The 26,216-nt window shown below is 43.5% G+C and overlaps 1 protein-coding gene across 2 annotated transcripts in view; it reads right to left on the reverse strand.

Annotated features, from left to right (window-relative positions):
- Positions 1-26,216, reverse strand: part of LOC139531257 (uncharacterized) — an 84,509-nt gene that overhangs the window by 57,108 nt on the left and 1,185 nt on the right. For both annotated transcript variants that reach the window (XM_071327801.1, XM_071327800.1), the window contains exons 2-3: positions 25,889-25,979; positions 12,069-12,646 (exon numbers count right to left, since the gene is read on the reverse strand). In XM_071327801.1, the coding sequence (XP_071183902.1) occupies positions 12,069-12,646; positions 25,889-25,979 (669 nt within the window). The remainder of the gene's footprint in view (positions 1-12,068; positions 12,647-25,888; positions 25,980-26,216) is intronic.

Consider the following 26,216-nt stretch of genomic DNA (forward strand, 5'->3'; position numbering starts at 1 on the left):
ACATATACTAAGTTGACTGCCTTTAAACAGATTGGAAAATGCCAGAAAATTATGTCATGGCTTTAGAAGCTTCTGATAGGCTAATTGACATAATTTGACTCAATCTTGGACCTGTGGATGTATTTCAAGGCCTACCTTCAAACTCAGTGCCTCTTTGCTTGACATCATGGGAAAATAAAAATAAATCAGCCAAGACCTCAGAAAAACAATTGTAGACCTCCACAAGTCTGGTTCATCCTTGGGAGCAATTTGCAAACGCCTGAAGGTACCACGTTCATCTGTACAAACAATAGTACGCAAGTATAAACACCATGGGACCACGCAGCCGTCATACCGCTCAGGAAGGAGACGCGTTCTGTCTCCTAGAGATGAACGTACTTTTGTGGAAAAGTGGAAAACAATCCCAGAACAGCAAAGGACCTTGTGAAGATGCTGGAGGAAACAAGTACAAAAGTATCTATATCCACAGTAAAATGAGTCCTATATCGACATAACCTGAAAGGCCGCTCAGCAAGGAAGAAGCCACTGCTCCAAAACCGCCATAAAAAAGCCAGACCACGGTTTGCAACTGCACATGGGACAAATATCGTACTTTTGGAGAAATGTCCTCTGGTCTGATGAAACAAAAATAGAACTGTTTGACCATAATGACCATCGTTATGTTTGGAGGAAAAAGGGGGAGGCTTGCAAGTCGAAGAACACCATCCCAACTGTGAAGCATCATGTTGTGGGGGTGCTTTGCTGCAGAAGGGACTGGTGCACTTCACAAAATAGATGGCATCATGAGGAAAGAAAATGATGTGGATATATTGAAGACTGAATCTATTGAATCTGAAGACATTAGTAAGGAAGTTAAAGCTTGGTCGCAAATGGGTCCTCCAAATTGAAAATGACCCCAAGCATACTTCCAGAGTTGTGGCAAAATGGCTTAAGGACAACAAAGTCAAGGTATTGGAGTGGCCATCACAAAGCCCTGACCTCAATCCTATAGAAAATGTGTGGGCAGAACTGAAAAAGTGTGTGCGAGCAAGGAGGCCTACAAACCTGACTCAGTTACACCAGCTCTGTTAGGAGGAATGGGCCAAAATTCACCCAACTTATTGTGGGAAGCTTGTGGAAGGCTACCCGAAACGTTTGACCCAAGTTAAAAAATTTAAAGGCAATGCTACCAAATACTAATTGAGTGTATGTAAACTTCTGACCCACTGGGAATGTGATGAAAGAGATAAAATATTAAATAAATCATTCTCTCTACTATTATTCTGACATTTCACATTCTTAAAATAAAGTGGTGATCTTAACTGACCTAAGACAGGTAATTTTTTACGAGGATTAAATGTCAGGAATTGTGAAAAACTGAGTTTAAATGTATTTGGCTAAGGTGTATGTAAACTTCCCACTTCAACTGTAAATGAAAACATACCAATGTATCAACCTAAGTGACATCAAAGAGGGCCAACCAATTTTCTGGTTGAGAATGCAGTGATGAGTACTAAAATTGTTGCCCGCAGTGCGCTATGACCAACTGCATCTAACGGCTTTAATGAAGTGGCAGCTGCGTTCATATAGAGGATGTCACCATAGTATTTGACCGATAGGTACGTCAACTGAATAACCTGATGTCTACTATTTAGCGAGAAGCAGGACCTATTTCTATAGAAGAATCACCATTTTTTCCCTCAGCTTCTTAATTAACTCATCAATATGCTTTTTAAAAGACAGCTTTTCATCTATCCAGAAGCCCAGATTTTTGTAAGCACGGACATGATCAATTTGGACACCATCTAAAGTGCATATTTAAATCATTAGACTTATTTTTATGCGCTCTAGAGAACAACATATACTTAGTTTTACCTGCATTCAGTACTAATTTCAGGTCAATCAAGTTTTTCTGTAATATGATGAAGGCAGACTGTAGTTCAGATAGAGTCTGGTCAACTGTGGGGGCAATAGCATACACCAGTATCATTGGCATACAAGTAAGTGCTGGTTACAATATTTTTTGGAGACATTGTTAATGTAAACAGTCAAAAGTACAGGACCTAGAATCGACCCCTGTGGGACACCTTTTGTAATATTCAGGAAACCTGATTTAACACCATCAGTAGATATAAATTGAGTTATATCTGTCAAGTAATTCTTAAACAGGTTACATGAAGCCTGGTCTCAGCCAATTGAGGAAAGCCTCTGAATTAGCAGTGAGTGATCAACATTACCGAAAGCCTTTGACAGGTCAATGAAGGAGGCAGCATAATGTTGCCTTTTATCCATACAGTTAACCACATCATTTATAACTAGGGATGCACTAGAGATAGTGCTATGACCTGGTCTAAAACCTGACTGATGTACATTTAGAATACATTTCAAAGATAAGAAAATTAATCAAGGATTCTTATATTTTAGCTAGGCAAGAAAGTTTAGAAATAGGCCGATAATTATTTAGGTCACAAGGGTCACCACCTTTGTGAAGGTGGACTACATGGGCCACCTTCCAAACTTTGGGGATAGTACCAGATATAATCGTCAGGTTAAAAATACGGGTTAATGATTCAGCAATCAGGGGGGCAGAGACCTGCAGCAAAAATGGATCAAGCATATCAGCTCCAGTGGATTTTTATTAACATCAATCATAAGCAAGGCATCTAGCACGTCACAAATAGTCATTTGTTGAAATGAAAACAAAGATTTACTAGAAGTCGACTGGTACATTTTTCATTGTCTTTTGTTTGCTCCATGTAAGCAGCGAGCATGGGTCTGGTCTCTCTGTCTTGTTAATGTTGAGGGAGCGTGCACGCCTGAGGGAGCGTGCACGCCTGAGCACGCATTGAAGTAGACTACCTGGCCTGCTGTGCGAAAATGTAGGAAAGTGCCAATTTGGGGATGTTTTGATTTCTGATTGTCTTAACTCACCATGTCCACCACTAATAAGCTGAGCTTCTCAGTAATTCTTTCTTCACCTCACACAGTAAGTCAACGAAGTCTGTCTTTTGTGAATGATAGCCTAATAGTTCCTCACAGTAGGCCTATTTGAAAAATCTTTCCAACAATCTCCCCCTCGATATTCACCAAGCCTTAGTGTGAAAAAGCAAACTATCATCATCTGATGATCCCATGTATCCAGTTGACACGTCATAAAATACCTGAGTAGTAGTAGAGAGATGAATGTGATTGAATTTTCTAGTGTTTTTATTTGTAGGCTTTATGTATTTTTACTTAGTTAACAATGGAAGTTATAGGCCAGCGGCTGCATTGGTCATCTCAGAGTTCCATGCGCTCATTTAGGCTATTTAGCTGGAAATTATCACAGTACATCAATATGTCCATATGGCAGAGGCTGCTGCTCTCTCATTAGTTGAATTTCAACTTTTATATTTGTATCATTTAAATTAGGATTTTTATGATTAACCACGTGACAATGATTTGAGAAATGAAAATGTCATTATTGAAATGAAACTCTTCCACAAGAATGTGCATATGAAAATAATAATTGGCACGCAGATTGGTAGAAATGGTAGGATAAATGGTATGCTTCCCCAAACTTGAAACTCACGTGCTGCCTATGAAGTCTATATAAAATAATTGCATCAACATTTATATGGTCGGATTTTCAAGCAAGGTAAGACATGCCTCATAATATGAAGTAAAACATTCAGATTTCTAACAATTGTAAAGTGGTTGGTGACGCACTGATAGCCTGCCTACCATTGTTTCTCCCTGTCAATTTGGTAGCAACAATTTTATTTATAGGCTTTTCATTTTTTGTGGGTGCCAAATGCCGGCAATTACAGTGCCTTGCAAAAGTATTCATCCCCCTTGGCATTTTTCCTATTTTGTTGCGTTACAACCTGTAATTTAATTGGATTTTTATTTGGATTTCATGTAATGGACATACACAAAATAGTCCAAATTGTTGAAGTGAAAAAAAAAAAAAAACTTGTTTCAAGAAATGTGAAAAAATAACAAACGGAAAAGTGGTGCATGCATATGTATTCACCCCCTTTGCTATGAAGCCCCTAAATAAGATCTGGTGCAACCAATTAACTTCAGAAGTCACAGAATTAGTTAAATAATGTCCACCTGTGTGCAATCTACAGTAAGTGTCACATGATCTGTCACATATACACAGATATATATACACTGCTCAAAAAAATAAAGGGAACACTTAAACAACACAATGTAACTCCAAGTCAATCACACTTCTGTGAAATCAAACTGTCCACTTAGGAAGCAACACTGATTGACAATAAATTTCACATGCTGTTGTGCAAATGGAATAGACAAAAGGTGGAAATTATAGGCAATTAGCAAGACACCCCCAAAAAAGGAGTGATTCTGCAGGTGGTGACCACAGACAACTTCTCAGTTCCTATGCTTCCTGGCTGATGTTTTGGTCACTTTTGAATGCTGGCGGTGCTTTCACTCTAGTGGTAGCATGAGACGGAGTCTACAACCCACACAAGTGGCTCAGGTAGTGCAGTTCATCCAGGATGGCACATCAATGCGAGCTGTGGCAAAAAGGTTTGCTGTGTCTGTCAGCGTAGTGTCCAGAGCATGGAGGCGCTACCAGGAGACAGGCCAGTACATCAGGAGACGTGGAGGAGGCCGTAGGAGGGCAACAACCCAGCAGCAGGACCGCTACCTCCGCCTTTGTGCAAGGAGGTGCACTGCCAGAGCCCTGCAAAATGACCTCCAGCAGGCCACAAATGTGCATGTGTCAGCATATGGTGAACCTATAGGGGAGGGTCTGGGTGGGCATCTATCTGCGGTGGCGGCTCAGGTGCGGGACGCAGACCCCGCTCCACCTCTGGCTCACCCCACTTTGGTGGCACCTCTGGTGCGGGGACCCTCGTCGCCGACCCCGGACTGGGGACCCTCGCTGCGGGCCCCGGACTGGAGGCCGTCGCTGGAGGCTCCGGGCTGGAGGCCGTCGCTGGAGGCTCAGGACTGGGGATCGTCGCTGCGGGCCCCGGACTGGAGGCCGTCGCTGGAGGCTCCGGACTGGAGGCCGTCGCTGGAGGCTCCAGGACTGGGGACCGTCGCTGGAGACTCCGGACTGGAGACCGTCGCTGGAGACCGTCGCTGGAGACTCCGGACTGGAGACCGTCGTTGCGGGCTTCGTGCCATGACTCCTCACTGGAGGCTTTGTGCCATGGATCATCACTGGAGGCTTCGTGCCATGGATCATCACTGGAGGCTTCGTGCCATGGATCATCACTGGAGGCTTCGTGCCATGGATCATCACTGGAGGCTTCGTGCCATGGATCATCACTGGAGGCTTTGTGCCATGGATCATCACTGGAGGCTTAGTGCCATGGATCATCACTGGAGGCTTCTTGCCATGGATCATCACTGGAGGCTTTGTGCCATGGATCATCACTGGAGGCTTAGTGCCATGGATCATCACTGGAGGCTTCTTGCCATGGATCATCACTGGAGGCTTCGTGCCATGGATCATCACTGGAGGCTTCCTGCCATGGATCATCACTGGAGGCTTCTTGCCATGGATCATCACTGGAGGCTTCGTGCCATGGATCATCACTGGAGGCTTCGTGCCATGGATCATCACTGGAGGCTTCCTGCCATGGATCATCACTGGAGTGAGGAGACGTATGGGCAGTCTGGTATGTGGAGCTGCCACAGGGCTCACCAGGCTGGGGAGACATACAGGAGGCCTGGTTCTGACAGCAGTCACAGGACTCACCAGGCTGGGGAGACATATTGGAGGCTTGGTTCTTGGCGGAGGCACCGGATACACTGGGCCGTGGAGGCGCACTGGAGGTCTCGAGCGTAAAGCCTGCACAACCCGTCCTGGCTGGATGGTTATCGTCGCCCTGCACCTGCACCTGCACCATGGATCATCACTGGAGTGAGGAGACGTATGGGCAGTCTGGTATGTGGAGCTGCCACAGGGCTCACCAGGCTGGGGAGACATACAGGAGGCCTGGTTCTGACAGCAGGCACAGGACGCACTGGGCTGTGCAGACGCACTGGAGACTGTGCGTAGAGCCGGCGCAGGATATACTGGGCCAAGGAGGCGCACTGGAGGTCTGGAGAGCAGGGCTGGCACAACCCGTCCTGCCTGGATGCTCACCCTAGCCCGGCAACTGCGGGGTGCTGCCACAGGACGTACTGGGCTGTGGACGCGCACTGAAGACACAGTGCGCTTCACCTCATAACACGGTGCCTGACCAGTACCACGCTCCTCAAAGCGACTATCTTGCTCCAGACTCCAACCCCTCCAAACTCTTTCGTCCCTCTCCACTGCCAACCACTCCTCGCTCAAACGGTCCAAGAATTCCTCCTCGGTCTCGGACTCACCCCTCAGCACCGACGCCTACGTCATCTGCGCCCCCAAAAAAGATCTGGGCTCGGGTTTCTGTCCTGTCCTCTCCTCCTGACCACGCTGTTTGGTCCGTTTGTGGTGGGTAGTTCAGTCACGGCCGATGCTGGAAGAAGACCATGGTGCAGCGTGGTAGCGTACATAATCCTTTTATTTAGAAAAATGACGCCAACAAAACAACAAACGAAGAAAACAACAGTGAAGCTTACAGGGCTAAGTGCCACTAACAAAAGTCAACTACCCACAATGAAAGGAGGGAAAAAGGGCTACCTAAGTATGGTTCCCAATCAGAGACAACGATAGACAGCTGTCCCTGATTGAGAACCATACCCGGCCAAAACATAGAAAACAAAACATAGAATGCCCACCCCAAATCACACCCTGACCAAACCAACTAGAGACATAAAAAGGCTCTCTAAGGTCAGGGCGTGACATGCTGCATAAGGTGGCTCTACAAAATATTGACTTTGGGGGGTGAATAGCTTTTTTAGTCTTATTTATTGTTTGTTTCACAAGAAAAAATATTTTGGATCTTTAAAGTGGTAAGCATTTTGTGTAAATCAAATGATACAAACACCAAAAAAATCTATTTTAATTCCAGGTTGTAAGGCAACAAAATAGGAAAAATGTCAAGGGGGGTGAATACTTTCGCAACCCACTGTACCAGCTAACGGAAACCCTGGTGTGTGTGTGTGTGTTTGTGTGTGTGTGTGTGGGGTGCATAGTCATGGTCACCTCTCAGTGCTGATACACACGTGCACATCAGTGTAATCTGAGCTGATGGGCAGAGAGTAGAGATGCACTACAGGGTCCAGGGACAACTCTGTCTGTCCACCTTTGTGCCAACCTAAATAACCACAGGCTAAAAACCCTAACAGGCACTGAAAGACAGCATTTAAGAGGAACATTTCAAGTCCAACATAATCTGTAAAGTCCCTCCAAACTCAATCCTCAGAGAAACCGAACATCAGGAGAGAATCTGCCTCTACCTCAACACTCCCCAGCTCCTGTTGTGGCCTGGTATATTTGGAGACATGGGGAAAAAATCACTCCTGGCTGATATTGGCACGGACAGGGTGTTAAAACAGCCCAGAGGTCACAGACAGAGATAGGGAGAGAGAGGGAGCGAGACAAAGTGAAAAAGAGTGAGAGAAAGAGAGACAGGGAGAGAGTGAGAGAGAGAGAGAGTCCCACGTGTGACACCCTAGCATACGCAGCCGCACACTGCCACTGTCTGTCACAGCTGTTCCTCTGAGACCCAGCTACCAATGTGGGCAAAACACACACATGTACACGTACACACACACCATAATGAATGACGGGGACTGTGAGGGGACAAACAAACACACTAACAAACCATTTTTGTTATTATATTGCTTGTATATATTTTTTTTTTTACATTTGTGTGACTGTGTTTGTCTATTAGTGTATCAGTGTTTTGATGCATATGCTGCTTTTTGTGGACCCCAGGAAGAGTAGCTGCTGCTTCTGCAAAAGTTAATGAGGAACCAAAAAAATCAAAATAAACTGCTTCTTTCGGTCACTGACCAACAGTATTCAGGTTTGAGAAGAGTCTCCAGGAAGACTTAGGAAGAATAGGTGGTCCCTTCTGAGTACTAGCTTGATTTGTGTTCAATGGTGTAGTGACAACTCATTGTCTACTGCTAAATAGCACGTACCTGCTGTACATGCATTAGCCTCTCTTATCTATACTGCTCCCATCAGCTACTGTACCCGTGAAGCACATCCAACTGACCTTGGTAACCTATCCCTCTGAATGCAATGTGTCCATTGTTTAGACAAAGCCGTATGGATGACCGGTTAGCTACACAAATGAGTGGTTTTCTCCATGGGGGGAACATGAGGTAACTGATGAGGATTTGATCTAAGTGAAAGGCTCCTTCCTCTTTTAACTGGCTGTGGGTTTACATAAAGCTGCCTGCTAATCTGTTAGCATTATCCTGATATGATCCCAGAGCCCATCTCCTTTCCTTCAAGTGTAGCAGCAACCATGGGAATGCCCTAGATTTCCCAACGTCTTCATAGGTACAGATCTAGGATCAGTTTACCATCCCCCCAAATACTAACTTTAACCATTACGGAGGAAATGCTAAACTGATTGTAGATCAGTACCTGGTGGGACTTTGTCCTACTTCTGGTTTGGTAGCCACATGGAAGGCAGCACTGTCAAACAGTATGGGTGTCACAACACAGGCCTGTTGTATCCCAAACATTCTGTGATGCCTCGAGGGCTCATTCATCCCACCATGTGATGGTGTAAGGATCCATATCGGGATGGTGCCCGTCCGCAAGCCCCTGCCCACGCGGTGCCCATCACTGGTGCCAAGGTGTGCTAACACCCATGCCAAGGGCCACCTCAGACCTCTGGAATACAGTGCATTCGGAAAGTATTCAGACGCCTTGATTTCCCCCCCACATTTTGTTACATTACAGCCTTATTCTAAAATTAACCTCATCAATACCTCATAATGACAATACCTCATAATCACATTTACAGTGGGCTCCAAAATTACATGGCACCCCTGACTGCACAAACAATACTTTAAAAAATATAAACAATATAATTATAGAGATTAACTCAAAATACCAACATGTGAGAAATACTGTACTTTATTAATGTTGCAATGGAACCAACAAAAATCATACAATTATTTAATAGAAAATAAATTTCACCAAAATCAAGGTTTCATAATTATTGGCACTCCTCATTTAGTACTTAGTGCAACCACCTCTGGTAAGGATAACAGCATGGAGTCTATTCCTGTAATGTTTGACAAGGTTAAGGAACACATTTGGAGGGATTTTGGACCATTCCTCTATGCAGATCCTTTCAGGATCATTCGTATTCTTGGGTTTGCCCTCTTCAACAGCCCACAGGTTTTCGATTAGATTGAGGTCCGGCGACTGAGATGGCCATGGCAGAACATTTATTTTGTTGTCACAGAACCATTTCTGTGTGGGTCTTGAGGTATGTTTTGGGTCATTGTCTTGTTGGAAAGTCCCAGCCTTCTGGCAGAGGCAACCAGATTGTCAGCCAAAATTGCCTGATACTTGGTGGAATTCATTAATTAAAACAGCCCCAAAACATCACTGACCTACCACCATATTTCACCATGGGTATGAGGTGCCTCTCCTTGTATGCATCTCTGTCTCGACGCCAAACATGCCGATGCTGTATCTGACCACAGCACCTTCTTCTAGTCATAATTTAAATGACATTTGACAAACTCCAAGCGCTTGCATCTGTGTCTTGGGGTCAGAAAGGGCTTTCTTCTGGCAACCCTTCCAAAGAACCTGTGGTTGTGGAGGTGGCATCTGATGGTCCTTTTTGAAACCTGGTCACCCCAAGACGCCACCAAGGCCTGCAATTCAGTGATTCTTGGGGATTTTTTTGGTTCTCTCACTATCCTCCTCCCTATCCTGGAGGGTAAAATGCATTTGCGTCCTCTACCCGTGAGGTTTTCAACTGTTCCATATCTTTTGAATGTTTTTATAATTGCCCTGACAGTGCTCAGTGGTATATTCAATCGTTTGTGGATCTTCTTGTAGCCATTACCAGATTTATGAAGGTCTACGACCATCTGTCTCTTTTGAACTGCCAGTTCTTTTGTTTTCTTCATGGTGTTGGATGACAAAGGGATATTGCATGTGTGTTACCTAATTTTTATACCCTAGTGAAACAGGAAGTGATGTAATGGCTCAATATAGTTCCTTAAGACTTAAATAAATGTAAATAAGTGGAATTTAACTCCTGGTTTAATTTTGGTAGATGTTATTTACAAAAATCTTTAAGGGTGCCATTAATTGTAAAACATTGATTTGGAGGACATATATTTTTTTTAATCAAATGATTTTGGTTGGTTCCATTGAAACATTAAAGTACAGTATTTCTCACATTTTGGTATTTTGAGTTTATCTCTTTAATTATATTGTTTATATATTTTTAAGTATTGTTTGTGCATTGCCAGTTAAGGGTGCCAGTAATTTTGGAGTCCACTGTACATAAGTATTCAGACCCTTTACTCAGTACTTTGTTGAAACACCTTTGGCAGCAAATACAGCCTTGAGTCTTCCAGGGTATGACGCTTCAAGCTTGGCACACCTGTATTCTTCCCTACAGATCCTCTCAAGCTTGATCGGGTTCAAGTCCGGGCTCTGGCTGGGCCACTCAAGGACATTCAGAGACTTGTCCCGAAGCCACTTCTGCGTTGTCTTGGCTGTGTGCTTAGGGTCGTTGTCCTTTTAAACCTTTGCCCCAGTCTGAGGTCCTGAGCAGGTTTTCATCAAGGATCTATCTGTACCCCAGTCCCTGCTGCTGAAAAACATCCCCACAGCAGGATGCTACCATCACCATGCTTCACCGTAGGGATGGTGCCAGGTTTCCTCCAAATGTGACGCTTGGCATTCAGGCCAAAGAGTTCAATCTTGGTTTCATCAGACCAGAGAGTCTTGCTTTTTCATGGTCTGAGAGTCCTTTAGGTGCCTGTTGGCAAACTCCAAGCGGGCTGTCATGTAACTTTTACTGAGGAGTGGCTTCCGTCGGGCCACTCTACCATAAAGGCCTGATTGGTGGAGTGCTGCAGATGGTTGTCCTTCTGGAAGGTTCTCCCATCTCCACAGAGGAACTCTGGAGCTCTGTCAGTGTGACCATCGGGTTCTTGGTTACCTCCCTGACCAAGGCCCTTCTCCCCCGATTGCTCAGTTTGGCCAGGGGGCCAGCTCTAGGAAGAATCTTGGTGGTTCCATTTAAGAATGATGGAGGCCACTGTATTCCTGGGGACCTTCAATGCTGCAGAAATGTTTTGTGCCTCGGCACAATCTTGTCTCTGAGCTCTAAGGACAATTTCTTTGACCTAATGGATTGGTTTTTGCTCTGACATGCACTGTCAACTGTGGGACCATATATAGACAGGTGTGTGCCTTTCCAAATGATGTCCAATCAATTGAATTTACCACAGGTGGACTCCAATCAAGTTGTGGAAACATCTCAAGGATGATCAATGGAAATAGGATGCACCTGAGCTCAAGTTTGAGTCTCATAGCAAAGGGTCTGAATACTTACGTAAATAAGGTGTTTAGTTTTTTTGTTTTTTGTCATTATTAGCAAAAATGTCTAAAAACATGTTTTTGCTTTGTCATTATGGGGTATTATGTGTAGATTGATGAGGGAAAACATGTATTTAAGCAATTTCAGAATAAGTCTGTAATGTAACAAAATGTGGAAAAAGGGAAGAAGTCTGAATACTTTCCGAATGCACTGTAGATTCCAGGCCGGGCACCACTAGTGCTAATTACTTGCAGATCCGCTAAGGCTGCCTTTGAAGTTCATACCTCTTTAAGCTCAGGCTGCAATGGTAGGTTTGTCCACGGTCTTTACACTTCCTGGGTGTTGCTGTTGTTGTTATTGTCCCAAATCTGCTTTAAGCCGTTCAAGCTATTCATATTACTAAACTGGATCTTAGGGAACTCAAAGTGCTGCTCCGGAAACAACCCAGGAAAGGGCGAGAAACTGAGGCTTGGGATTAACAAAAATATGGCTTGTTTGTTGTTCACATACATTGACAATTACATAGATCAACATTGAAGGGAGTTGTCTCCCTTCAACCATTACACGCACTCATGAATGCACGCACACATACATGCACGCACACAAGCGCATGCAGACATAAACACAAACGCACGCATGTGAAGGAAGTACAGTACTCACGGTTTCTCCAGGTCTGTGTGCGTTTGACTCCGTGTGGACGTCGCTACACCAGGTAAGTCAGACTCTCCCTCTCTCCTGTCCTCTGTCTCTGTGTGCCGAGTGTCCTTGTTTCCCGTCACCCTCCCGGCAGAGTCACAGTGGTTCTGGTCCACCTCTGCACCACATGTCATTCCTGAGAGGTCTGGCTCAATAGACACCACTGCTAATGCTGTCTTCTCCTCCTCCTTCTCTTGTCCTTCTCCTCCCTCCTCTGCCTGCTGCTGTTCCTCCTGCAGCTGGGCTCCTCTGGTTGGTTCAGCCTTGAAGTGGAACAAACTCCCTAGTCTCCTGAAGAAGGCATCTAAAGGGGGAGGAGGCGTGGGAGAGCCGTGCCCCAGGGGGCTCACCGGAGAGCAAGGAGAGTCCACTGAGAGGGGCGGGACGAGGGGCTGGTCCTTGGAGGACCCCCCGGCATCGTCCAATATACTGCTGCTGTGCTCTCCTCCTTTCTCCTTTCTCTCTCTCTCTTCGTCCTCCAGTGCCTCTCCCGGCACTCCTTCCTCTCTTCCGTCTCCCTTTTCTTCCGTGCCTTGGAATGCCTGGAACCACAAGAGAATGACACAGAAAGAGAGAGGGTTGTGTGAGAGCAAATCAGATTAACTTTCTCAGCAGCAGGCTTGCCACTGGCATTGCACAGCAGCACCCTGGCAAAAGGGTAGAACAGGGGACGAGAGAGGAGTAAGATTATCGTGAAATTCCGGTAAACTCTCTTTCTCCCTCTTCCCTTTCCACCGGCTGTGCCCTCTATAGCAGAAGCAGCTAAGAGGCAGCAGCGGCACTCTAATGCAAATGTGTCTATGGAGCACACATCGCTCCCCTCCCCCATAGCCCTGCCCACAATGCAGTTAACTCTCTCAGCACCGCAGCAGCCAGCCAGGGTCGTAAATGAGATAGACCCCTTGTTTACAGCTTGTTGCACATAGGTATGTCCCCGCAGATAGCCATGTGAACCGATGAGTCATACAGAGGGAAAAGAGGGAAAAGAGCACCACATGCATTTGGGCAATTCCACAGTAACAGAGTGACGCTGAGACTAACATTTTAACACAAAATGTATGCCAAGCAAAAACTATGGATTGCAAAGTTGAATAAACCACACACCTATATGCAGAAGTCTACTTTTAACAATTGCCACTGATAATTTGACTAAAACACATTTACTTGAGGAACAGTGCAGATGCAAAGTTTAGTAACAGAATGACAGTAAAATCTCCTCAAGTTTTTTTATGTGATAACATTTTCCATAAATTCTTAAATATCTACTCCAAATTAAGATTCGAAGATGTCTGCAGAAAGAATGGGGTGTCAGCTATGACATGAGACCTGGAGTTTGAAAAAACCTATTTTGGTTATTGAACTAGAGTAAGTGAAGTGGATCAACACCCGATAATAGAATGAAGGTAACAGAATGACATCATGGGTCCTTGATCTGTACTATACAGAAATGTGTAATATGAACGCCATTCACTTCATGGTGATGTATCCTAAATAGGTACACAAAGGTAGAAAAATGTAATATCCTCCTTTGCATGTTTGGGTGTTATTCTACACACTGGCTATTATTCTAATGAACTCCACCCCCAAACAAGCATGCATCAAACCTTTGTTAATTTCTCTCGTTCACTTTAGCTTGTAAATGTCCACACTCACCGAAAATGACATTCAGTAACTACTAGCTATGCTGTATAACTTTATGAGCTGGATTTGCCAGACTTTGCAATTAGTTTTGTTCGTTTTTGCTTGTTAGCATTTAGCTAACTGGGTTTACATGATTTCACTATTAATTTGTGCTAATTTTGTTAGCGTTCTGGTAAATGGTCCTTTCTTGCGTTTTTAGCGCCCCTTGTGCGCTATGCCGGGAATAGCATAAATCCCGGGATGAGAGGAGAACGGTATGACGATATGAAGATCTGGATACAAAAAATATATATTTCTGGTGCTCCTAAAATTTTAGCAGATTTGTAATTAGCTTTGTAGGGCTGTTTTAACCACAATCTATACAGAATTTAAATTGTATTCTAGCTACAATTATTAAAATATTGGCAGATATCGGTTATCGTGAATATTTCCGCTCTATAATCGGAAATCGGTAACCGATCCAAAAATCCCATATTGGTCGGGCTCTAAAATGTACTACAGAAGCAATGAATAATCTAGACTCAAAACAAAAGGAGTTTGAGTAACATATTCAGGATTAATTTATCTAAAAAAAACGACAGAGAAATTCTTATCTCACCAAAGGACATTATGAATGAGGAAGCTAAATATTATTTTTTACAAATGTTTTATTATCAAGTTCCTCCAACCACAGTCACTCAATTAGCCCATGTCAGCTAACATATTTTAGATTGGTAACTTAGTCTAGCCAGCTATCTAAACATGTAGTAATCATGGTTGAATTACCGACCGGGTGGCCCCAATTGATTTTGTTAGTCAATCTCACTCAGCTATCACATTAAAAACTGAAAACATTTCTCACCACCCTATGACAAAATATGTAGAATTGCAGGAAATTAGCAGTAGAACTGAAAATGTTTCTCTACATCTCATGGTAAAATGAGAATAATGGGCCTCCCGGGTGGCGCAGTGGTCTAGGGCACTGCATCGCAGTGCTAGCTGCGCCACCAGAGTCTCTGGGTTCGCGCCCAGGCTCTGTCGCAGCCGGCCGCGACCGGGAGGTCCGTGGGGCGACGCACAATTGGCATAGCGTCGTCCGGGTTAGGGAGGGTTTGGCCGGTAGGGATATCCTTGTCTCATCGCGCTCCAGCGACTCCTGTGGCGGGCCGGGGGCAGTGCGCGCTAACCAAGGGGGCCAGGTACACGGTGTTTCCTCCGACACATTGGTGTGTTAAGAAGCAGTGCGGCTTGGTTGGGTTGTGCTTCGGAGGACGCATGGCTTTCGACCTTCGTCTCTCCCGAGCCCGTACGGGAGTTGTAGCGATGAGACTAGTAATTACTAGCGATTGGATACCACGAAAATTGGGGAGAAAATGGGATAACATTAAAAAAAAGAAAAAAAAAGAGAATAATTCCATAAAAGTTGTCATAAAATTGCAGGCGGTGTCAGAGGAAAGCCCTAAAAATTGTCAAAGACTCCAGCCACCCAAGTCAGACTGTTTTCTCTGCTACCGCACTGCAAGCAGTACCGGAGCGCCAAGTCTGGGACCAAAATGCTTCTACTTCCGTGCCATAAGACTGCTGAACCGTTCATCAAATGGCTACCCTGACTATTTGCATTGAGCCCCTTTTTATTTGTACTGACTCTCTTGCACCGGCTCTATGCACACTCACACATACTACACTGACACGCCAACACACACACACACACACGCGTATATTGACGCCACACACAGACAAACACTCACACAGACACACTTTCACATAAGCTGCTGCTACTCTGTTTATTATCTTTCCTGATTGCCTGGTTACTTTTACCCTAACCTACATGTACATATTCCCTCAATTACCTCATACCCCTGCAGATTGACTCAGTACCGGTACTCTTTGTATATAGTTTTTTAATTGTTATTTTTAGGACGTTTTTCTTACTTTTTTACTCTACATTGTTGGGAAAGGGCTCATAAGTAAGCAATTCACAGTAAAGTCTACACACTGTTGGATTCGGCGCATGTGACAAATACAATTTGATATGTCTAAACTCCAATGTACTGATAAAGGAACAACAAATTTTCTTTAAAAAACTTTTACAAGGAAGGTATCATGTTTATGAATGACACTGTAAATAAGGATGGTAAAATTATGTCACACTAGCAATTAAAGGCCTATGGAGATGCGTTCGGAAAGTATTCAGAGCCCTTCCCTTTATCCACATTGCTACAGTACAACCTTATTCTAAAATTGATTAAATAAATGTTTTTCCATGTCAATCTACACACAACACCCCATAATGACAAAGTAAAAACAGGTTTTAATAAATGTTTGAAAATGTATTAAAAATAAAAAACAGATATACATTATTTACATAAGTATTCAGACCCTTTGCTATGAGACTTGAAATTGAGCTCAGGTGCATCCTATTTCCATTAATCATCCTTGTTTCTACAACTTAATTGGAATCCACCTGTGGTAAATTCAATTGATTGGACATGATTTGGAAAGGCACACACCTATCTATAATCAGGTGCCGCATATGACAGTTCATGTCAGAGCAAAAACCAAGTCATGAGGTTGAAGGAATTGTCTGTAGAACTCCGGGACAGGATTGTGCTGAGGCACAGAACTGGGGAAGGGCACCAAAACATTTCTGCAGCATTGAAGGTCCCAGCATTGAAGGTCATCATTCTCAAATGGAAGAAGTTTGGAACCACCAAGACTCTTCCTAGAGCTGGTCGACCGAGCAATAGGGAGAGAAGGGCTTGGTCAGGGAGGTGACCAAGACCTGACGGTCACCTGACAGAGCTCCAGAGTTCTTCTGTGGAGATGGGAGAACCTTCCAGAAGGACAGCCATCTCTGCAGCACTCCACCAATAAAGCCTTTATGGTAGAGTGGCCAGACGGAAGCCACTCCTCAGTTAAAGGCAAATGACAGCCCGCTTGGAGTTTGCCAAAAGGTGCCTAAAGGACTCTCAGACCATGAGAAACAAGGTCTGATGAACCCAAAAATGAACTCTTTGGCCTCAATGCCAAGCGTCACTTTTGGAGGAAACCTGGCACCATCCCTACGGTGAAGCATGGTGGTGGCAGCATCATGCTGTGGGGATGTTTTTCAGCGGCAGGGACTGGAAGACTAGTTAAGATCGAGGAAAAGATTAACGGAAAAAAGTACAGAGAGATCCTTGATGAAAAGCTGCTCCAGAGCGCTCAGGACGTGACTGGGTCAACTGATCTGGGGAACTACGGTAATTTTCATAATGTAAAATAATGTGACAGGTGAAATGAAGAACACAATCTGCTTTGTCTCCTAATGTATTACACAAGTTGTCTGCAGAAATTAACTGAAAAGGTAGCTACAAATATTCAAGTCTATTTGATTTTATTTGGATCTCTTTTAGTCCCCATTTGGACTAATCTTCCAAGAGTCCTTAAACATTAAAATACAATTTATAATACGAACACATTTTCACATATAACACACTATTACAAACATACATAATATACTAACATAATGACCCAATAAATACTTAATCTAAAAAAAATTGATTCTTCTATTGAAAAACTTAAAGGAAACAGTTTTGCCGGTATTGACGGCATTGAAAAATCCAACAATTGCTTTTTCAAATACCCCGGTATACGGTATACCACTCAGGCATACCCTGCATAGAATGTACGAATCAAAGCAATCTCATTGAACCATTCCCAGCGGGCAAAACTGGTGGATATTGTGTCATCTTGTTTTGAACCCCCCCACCCACCTACACACAATACCCCATTAAAAATGAAAGACAGAAATATCTAATTTACTTAAGTATTCACACCCCTGAGTCATTACCTTGTAGAAGCACCTTTGGCAATGATTACAGCTGAGTCTTTCTGGGTAAGTCTCTAAGAGCTTTCCACACCTGGATTGTGCAACATTTGCCCATTATTCTTTTCAAAATTCTTCAAGCTCTGTCAAATTAGTCGATGATCATTGCTAGACAACCATTTTCAGGTATTTCCAAAGATTTTCAAGTAGATTTAAGTCCAAACTATACCTCGGCCACTCAGGAACATTCACTGTTTTCTTGGTAAGCATCTCGTGTAGATTTGGCAGTGTGTTTTAGGTTATTGTCCTGCTGAAAGGTGAATTAATCTTCCAGTGTTTAACGACTTCCGCCGAGGTCGGTCCCTCTCCTTGTTCGGGTGATCCATCTTTAATTTTCTATTGGTTTTGTCTTTATTTTCTACACACCTGGTTTTCATTATCCAATTACATGTTCATGTATTTAACCCTCTGTTTCCCCCATGTTTGTTGTGCGTGATTATTTCTATGTTCAGTTCGGTTCATGATGGCTGGTTTTTCGACGGGTGCTGTTTTCACCCGTGCGTAATATTTACTGTTTGGTTATTGGTCAAGTGTATTTGTTTACCTTGTGCCTTATTTTTTGAGTAAAGTACGTTGCTCACTCATTTTGCTCTCCTGCGCCTGACTTCATGCACAAGCTACACTCACCTTCTGACACAGTGTCTGGTGGAAAGCAGACTGAACCAGGTATTCCTTTAGGATTTTGCCTGTGCTTTGCTCCATTTAGTTTCTTTTTCATCATGAAAAACTCCCCAGTCCTTAACGATTACAACAAGCATATCTATAACATAATACAGCCACCATTACGCTTGAAAATATGGAGAGTGGTACTCAGTAATGTGTTGTATTGGATTTGCCCCAAACATAACACTTTGTATTCAGGACAAAGTGTTAATTGCTTTGTCACATATTTTACAGTATTACTTTAGTGCCTTGTTGCAAACAGGATGCATGCTTCGGAATATTTGTATTAAGTACAGGCATCCGTCTTTTCACTCTTTCAATTAGGTTAGTATTGTGGAGTTACTACAATGTTGTTGATCCATCCTCAGTTCTCCTATCACAGCCATTAAACTCTGTTAAACTCACCATTGGCCTTATAGTGAAATCACTGAGCGGTTTCCTTCCTCTCCGGCAACAGAGTTATGAAGGACACCTGTATCTTTGTAGTGACTGGGTGTATTGATACACCATCCAAAGTATAATTAATAACTTCACTATGCTCAAAGGGATATTCAATGTCAGATTTCTTTACTTGTCCCCATCTACCCTTCTTTGCGGGGCATTGGAAAACCTCCCTGATCTTTGTGGTTGAATCTGTGTTGGAAATTCACAGCTCGACTGAGGGACCTCAGATAATCGAAAAGATTTGGCATGGGTCCTCAGATCCTCAAAAGGTTTTACAGCTGCACCAATCGAGAGCATCTTAACGGGCTGCATCACTGCCTGGTATGTCAACTACTTGACCTCCGACAGCAAGGCACTACAGAGGGTAGTGCGTACGGCCCAGTACATCACCGGGGCCAAGCTTCCTGCCATTCAGAACCTCTATACCAGGCAGTGTCAGAGGAAGACCCTAAAAATTGTCAAAGACTCCAGCCACCCTAGTCATAGACTGTTCTCTTAGCTACTGCATGGCAAGCGGTATCAGAGCGCCAAGTCTAGGTCCCAGAGGTATCTAAACAGCTTCTACCCCCAAGCCATAAGACTCCTGAACAGCTAATCAAATGGCTACCCGGACTATTTGCATTGCACCCCCTTCTCTGTTACTATCTATGCATAGTCACTTTAATAACTCTACCTACATGTACATATTACCTCAATTATCTCGACAGCCCTACCCCCGCACATTCACTTTGTACCGACACCCCCTGTATAAAGCCCCGCTATTGTTATTTACTGCTGCTCTTTAATTATTTGTTATTCTTATCTCTTACTTTTTTGGGGGGTATTTTCTTAAAACTGCATTGTTGGTTAAGGGCTTGTAAGTAATCATTTCAATGTAATGTTGTATTCGGCGCATGTGACAAATACAATTTGATTTGATAAAATTTGATTTGATTTGATGTGTGTGATGAGAGAGTCATGAAAACATCATGTTAAAACACTATTGGGCCAGTAACCGAAAGAATGCTGGATCGAATCCCCGAGCTGACAAGGTAAATATCTGTCATTCTGCCCCGCGCAAGGCAGTTGACCCTCTGTTCCCCAGGAAGACGTGGATGTTGATTAAGGCAGCCCCCCACACCTCTCTGATTCAGAGGGGTTGGCTTAAATGCAGAAAACACATTTCAGTTGAATGCATTCAGTCGTACAACTGACTAGGCACCCCCCTTTCCCTTTCCCTTTATTGCACACAGTGTCACGCCCTGATCTGTTTCACCTATTCCTGTGATTGTCTCCACCCCCTCCAGGTGTCGCTTGTTTTCCCCAGTGTATTTATCCCTGTGTTTCCTGTCTCTCTGTGCCAGTTTGTCTTGTATGTTAGTCAAGTCAACCAGCGTGTTCTTCCTTTTGCTATTCTCTTTTTGATACTCTTCCCGGTTTTGACCCCTGCCTGACTCCGGACTACTTTCCCACCTGCCTGATCATCCTGCCTGCCCTGACCTTGCTTCTGCCTGCCCTTTGGTACCTTTTGGACTCTGAACTGGTTTTGACCCTTTTGCCTGTCCACGACCATTCCTTTGCCTTACCCTTTTGGATTAATAAATATTGTAAGACTCCAACCATCTACCTCCTGTGTCTGCATCTGGGTCTCGCCTTGTGTCATGATACACAGAGTGAGTCCATGCAACTTAATGTGACTTGTTAAGCAAATTCTTACTCCTGAACTTATTTAGGCTTGCCATAACAAAGGGGTTGAAAACTTATTGACTTAAGACATTTCAGCTTTTCATTTTTTAGTATTCTTTTTTTTTTTTTTTTACATGATTCCACTTTGACATTATGGGGAATGGAAGGGAATACCTAGTCAGTTGCACAACTGAATGCATTCAATCGAAATGTGTCTTCCGCATTTAACCCAACACCTCTGATTCAGAGTGGTGCGGGGGGCTGCCTTAATCGACGTCCACGTCATCGGCGCCCTGGAAGCAGTTGTTGGGGGTTAACTGCCAATCTCTAGGGCAGAACGGAATATTTTTTTTTATCTTGCCGGCTCTGGGGTTCAAACCAGCGACCTTTCGGTTACTGGCCCAGCACTCTCAACCGCTAGAATACCTGCCTGTGTGTAGGCCGGTGACAAAGAATCTCAATTACATCCATTTTAAATTCAGGCTGTAACACAACAAAATGTGGAAAAAGACAAGGGGTGTGAATGCTTTCTGAAGGCACTGTGTATGGACATCCTGCACTCTTTGTCCATTAGGAATCAGCAACCAGAGCATTCTCTTACGTTGTGGTTTCTCTTACTTCCTCAGCTACTCACTTCCTGCCTTGAGATGACAGTATCCACAAGAAGACAAAGTAATGTGCTACCAGACTAGATTTTAACATGACAAATCTTAAGAAGTGGGGGCTGGGGGGGGAAGGGGACAGAATTAGGGTCACCAAATCAATCAGACAGCTGCTGTCAAGGTCCAGACACAATAGATTACAGAGTGGTCAGAGGCTGTATCTGAAGGCAGGGGGCTGTATCACAATACTCCTCAACAGCATGCTCCTCTCTTTGTTTGCTTTTCCTTCAAGAACACTAGTAGGAAAAGGATTGGATATGTTTTCACCATCTAGTTCTCTGAGAACATTATGAAAGAAGATCAATTAAATATATTTATATAATTTAAATCTATTTATATTAACATATAATATTAGAATTATTAGAACATAAAGCCCATGATCCTTTAGCACAATGCCTCTCCTGGAATAACTCCAACCAGTAAACTAGCTCTGGTATCACTGTGTTTGCCTCACCCTTCACAGGGAGGCCTTAACTGAACCTCTCCTCATTCAATTATTCTCCAGCTCATCACAAAGGATGAGCACAGACAGACAGACAGACAGACAGACAGACAGACAGACAGACAGACAGACAGACAGACAGACAGACAGACAGAGGATGTCTCTCTCACTTGGTTGGGATAGGATTAAGCACTGCACCCTGAGTCACAAACTTACATCAAATTAATATTAAATGGTTACCCGACGCATAACGTATATTTTTAATACTCCCAAAAAGTATTCTTAAAATAGGCTTTGACCGTGACCTGGTCTTCTCGAAGTCAAAAACATTGCCAGCCATGCTCACTTTATAGAAATAAAACTTTTTGGGCAGGCGTGAGTCCAGGTCATCACAGGGCACTGAGGCAAGACACTTTCTCTAGACTGGTAGAGGAGACATAAATAGTCCTCACTGTCCCAAATGTCCTCATAATCGAGATACAAACCTACTCTACCCTGCGATCCCTCCACCATTCCTTCTGGCCGTCACTGGCCGTCACTGTCACTCCTGCCCTACTGGACTCCCATGTATTCCCTCGGTACTGTGTCTTGCCATTCAACAAGAGGCGACTAGTTTTCATGCCCATTTTTCACTTGAGAAATACTGCACCAATCATCTTAAGTTAGATGGAAGATTGCGAGACTTCCTTGGCAAAAATGGCAACATTAATTACAGATTTCTTGATGTATCTTTTACTAATTAGATTTTTTTTTCAAGTAAAGGTCTTTAGAGAGTATGCGAGAACAGACGGTCGCGTTGCCTAGCCGAGTTCTGCTAGGAGAAAACTGAACCCATTTATGCGGACACCGTTAGTCACAGATCCCTCACCATCTAGTAGAGCCAGTCAGTTGATGAGCCCGCTAGCTACAGAAGGGTCCGAAATGATTGACACCCTTGATAAAGATGAGCAATAATGACTGTATAAAATAAATAATTAAAATACTGAGCTATATTGTATGCTACATTTTGGGGGGAAATTATATTATTTTATACTAATACAATTGCTCAGAGAAATAGATTTGGTATAAGAAGTAATCAGGGATCCAAATCATTGACAACCCTAAAGATTCTTATAAATAATGTAGTCTAAAGGTAAGTATTTGGTCCCATATTCCTATCATGCAATGACAAGCTTGTGACTACACACTTGTTGGATGCATTTGCAGTTAGTTTTGGTTGTGTTCAAAGATCATACCCCCAAGACATGCTAACCTCTCACCATTACCAATAACAGGGGATGTTATTATATCTGGGGGTGTGATCTTTGACTCTCTAACTTTCTCACTCATCATTATTCACAATTCATCCAGGATTATCTGTAACCATAGTAGCATCCACATGAATGTAGAAGTGTTTAGAAACATATTCTACTCTTACTTACAGTAAAAGTGACTCCAAAACTACACAATACATTATTTACCATTAATTTCTATTGTGCACAAAATAATCTGAAACACAACCAGAACGGACTGCAAATGCATCCAACAAGTTTGTAGTCATTACATGATAGGAATATGGAACCAAATACTATACTTTTGACTACTTAATTTATAAGAATCTTCAGGGGTGTCAATCATTTTGACCCATACCTTTGAGATTTTTTTTATTACTTGTTAAACAAAATCTCTTCTGTGAGCAATTGTAATAAAATAATATAATTCACAATTTATTTTTAGTATACAATATAGCAAATTTATTGTATTATTTATTTTATAGTCATTATAGCTCATCTTTATCAAGGGTGTCAATAACTTCGGACCTTACTGTATATCCTGCACCCAGACATCACACTCAGACAGATGCCTGCCTCCCTCCCTTCCTTCCTCTCTACCTCTGTATCTGTGGCGAGACGCTCCGCAGGAGGGCTGGGAGGGTGGCCGGCCGTGAGGTGGGGGAACGTGTTTTGATGAGCCCATTCTCTGCTTGTTTGGCCCGCTGACAAAGCAAACAAACTGACGGAGAAAAGCAGCTTCCTATTTTCTATTGCTGCCGTTGACCTACTTAATGTTTCCAACAACAGCCTTTACACAGGAAGAGGGTGACAAGCCAAGGAAGACTCAGCATGCTATAGCTAAGATCTAACACAGAGGAAATAGAAAATAAGGAAAGATGCCAATGTTGCTTTTCTGTTTGAGAGAGGGGTATGAAACACTTTATTTCAAGGGTACCTACATAATGATGTCATGACACCTTCATAACACATTCACAAGAAAAACATAGGCATTTCATAAAAGTCAGCCACCCTACACTGGTCATTGCAGTATACCTACTATAGGTGACATAACGGAAATGTCAACTCGCGAGTGTAGACATGTGTAAACATTTGTAAAATACTTACGCACCGCTTATGAATGTGCATGAATAGGTTATGATGTCCTGACAGTAGGTACCCTTCATAGAGAGGTGTTTATTATTGGTTAGGTTCTAGTCACAATGCTGCTCGTTCTCAGTCTTTCCAGCAATTGTTAGCATTTTCCACCCTCTGTAGGCTAAGCATGTGTGAGACACAAAATATGTCTGACTGCCAGGGATAGATACTTTACTGAACACAACATCAACAACAGAGTTCTAAGCATAGCCAATAAGCACATGACTAAAGGGGTATTTTCAGTCCAGACAGAGAGGCTAGCAGCTAATGCGGAACCATGTGAGAGAGGAGGACGGCTTGAAGGGAGGAAAAAGGGGAACAAGAGGAGGAGGAGATGAAGAGGTAGAGAGAATATTCAAGGCTATGAATGCAATTGGGTTGTTCATATTTTGACATTTTAACATTTTGACCTTCCACTGCGGATGAGGGATTGTATTGCTAGACAAGCCCCGGTAGAAAGACTTCTCAGCATTCCCAAACTCTGGAGTCTTTATAGAGTGTTCCTAATATAGCTCCTCCTGACCATGAGTCATGCAAGTGCACACACACATCCTTCTACATTATATACTGTATACTCATACATGAGCAACCCCACCCCCCTACACACACACTTTCATAGGCACATCGACAGAGAGCTTTGGCACACGTAGGCACGTGCAAACATAGTCACATGACATTGTTGATGTAAGCTGAGGTCAGGGCAGGTGGAGTCACTTGCACAAAGACACTTATTTCAGGTAATGATAAACTCACCAATTCACTCAAAATGTCTGTTTAGCAAGACCAACCCAAGTCAATACTATTTACAGTAGAGAGAGAGAGGGAGAGAGATTCAGCAGAGGAAATATGAGCTCCTTCCCTCTCTCAACTGGGCAGCACATACAGTATAGCCTGACATAATTCTCCATTTGATTAATGAGCCCAGTAGACTGTGTATTTAATTTCCCAGAAACTTGTAAGCAAGTATTTGTAGGCTGGAGGATGTCTGGTAGAACGGTGGCTACAGAAATGGTATTCAATTCAGACCTACTATAAAGGGGACCACTTGAGTCAGGGGCAAATCCTGTTGTTAAGCTGGCTTTAAAAGCTATGATAGAACTATTTCTGGTTACGTGCAAATAATATACTGCCATGGTCAGCATTATAATTTGCCAGGAGTAGGCTATGGAAAATGTAAGCCCACAGCCCTGACTGCAAAACCAAACCGCCCTGGTTGATGGTTAGATCCCTTACTGTCCTTAATAACGCTACTGTACTAAACAAATGCGTGTGTGCATGCACCACCACACACACACACACACACACACACACACACACACACACACACACACACACACACACACACACACACACAAGCAGCCTGAGGGCAAGAGCTTCAAGACAAACCTTGGGCCCCTTCTTATGCAATCATCCTCATACAACTTTCAGCATATGCCGCATGTTTTCAACTGTTCTACTCAGCATTCGACAGCAGCTCTGTTAGTGTTACAGGTTCTCTCTGTGCAAGCCTTGTTTACTTGTACACAGTTATGGGTGTAACCGGTGTGAAATGGCTAGCTAGTTAGCGATGCACGCTAGTGTAACGGATGTGAAATGGCTAGCTAGTTAGCGGGTACGCGCTAATAGCGTTTCAATCAGTTACGTCACTTGCTCTGAAACCTAGAAGTAGTGTTGCCCCTTGCTCTGCAAGGGCCGCGGCTTTTGTGGAGCGATGGGTAACGATGCTTCGTGGGTGACTGTTGTTGATGTGTGCAGAGGGTCCCTGGTTCACGCCCGTGTCGGGGCGAGGGGACGGTTTAAAGTTATACTGTTACACTAGTAGCGTTTGAATCGGTGACTTCACTCGCGCTGAAACCTTGAAGTAGTAACGATGCTTCGTGGGTGACTGTTGTCGATGTGTGCAAAGGGTCCCTGGTTCGAGCCCAGGATGGGGAAAGGAGAGGGACTGAAGCAATACTGCTACCTGGGCACCAGGTATGGATTGACCAGTCAGCTCTGCTTAACCTCCATACCTTGGACAGCTCCAGGTCTTCTTGGTGCAGCATTGGTTCCCCTTCATTGGTCTCACTGCTGAGGCTGCTGCTGACTAAATTCTCCTGGCCACTGGTGATGGGAGGAAAAAAATAGGTCAGAAGAATAATCCAGAGGTGCACATTAGTTTTATACTGCAGAAGACCTGTAGGATTTTTGGTTCTCCCCCACACTCAATTATTTTTTAAACCTTTATTTAACATGGCAAATCAGTTAAGAATAAATTCTTATTTTCAATGATGGCCTAGGAACAGTGGGTTAATTGCCTTGTTCAGGGATAGAACGACAGATTTGTACCTTGTCAGCTCA

This window comes from Salvelinus alpinus, chromosome 1 (genome assembly GCF_045679555.1).
Source record: "Salvelinus alpinus chromosome 1, SLU_Salpinus.1, whole genome shotgun sequence".
In the NCBI taxonomy this organism is placed as follows: Eukaryota; Metazoa; Chordata; class Actinopteri; order Salmoniformes; family Salmonidae; genus Salvelinus; species Salvelinus alpinus.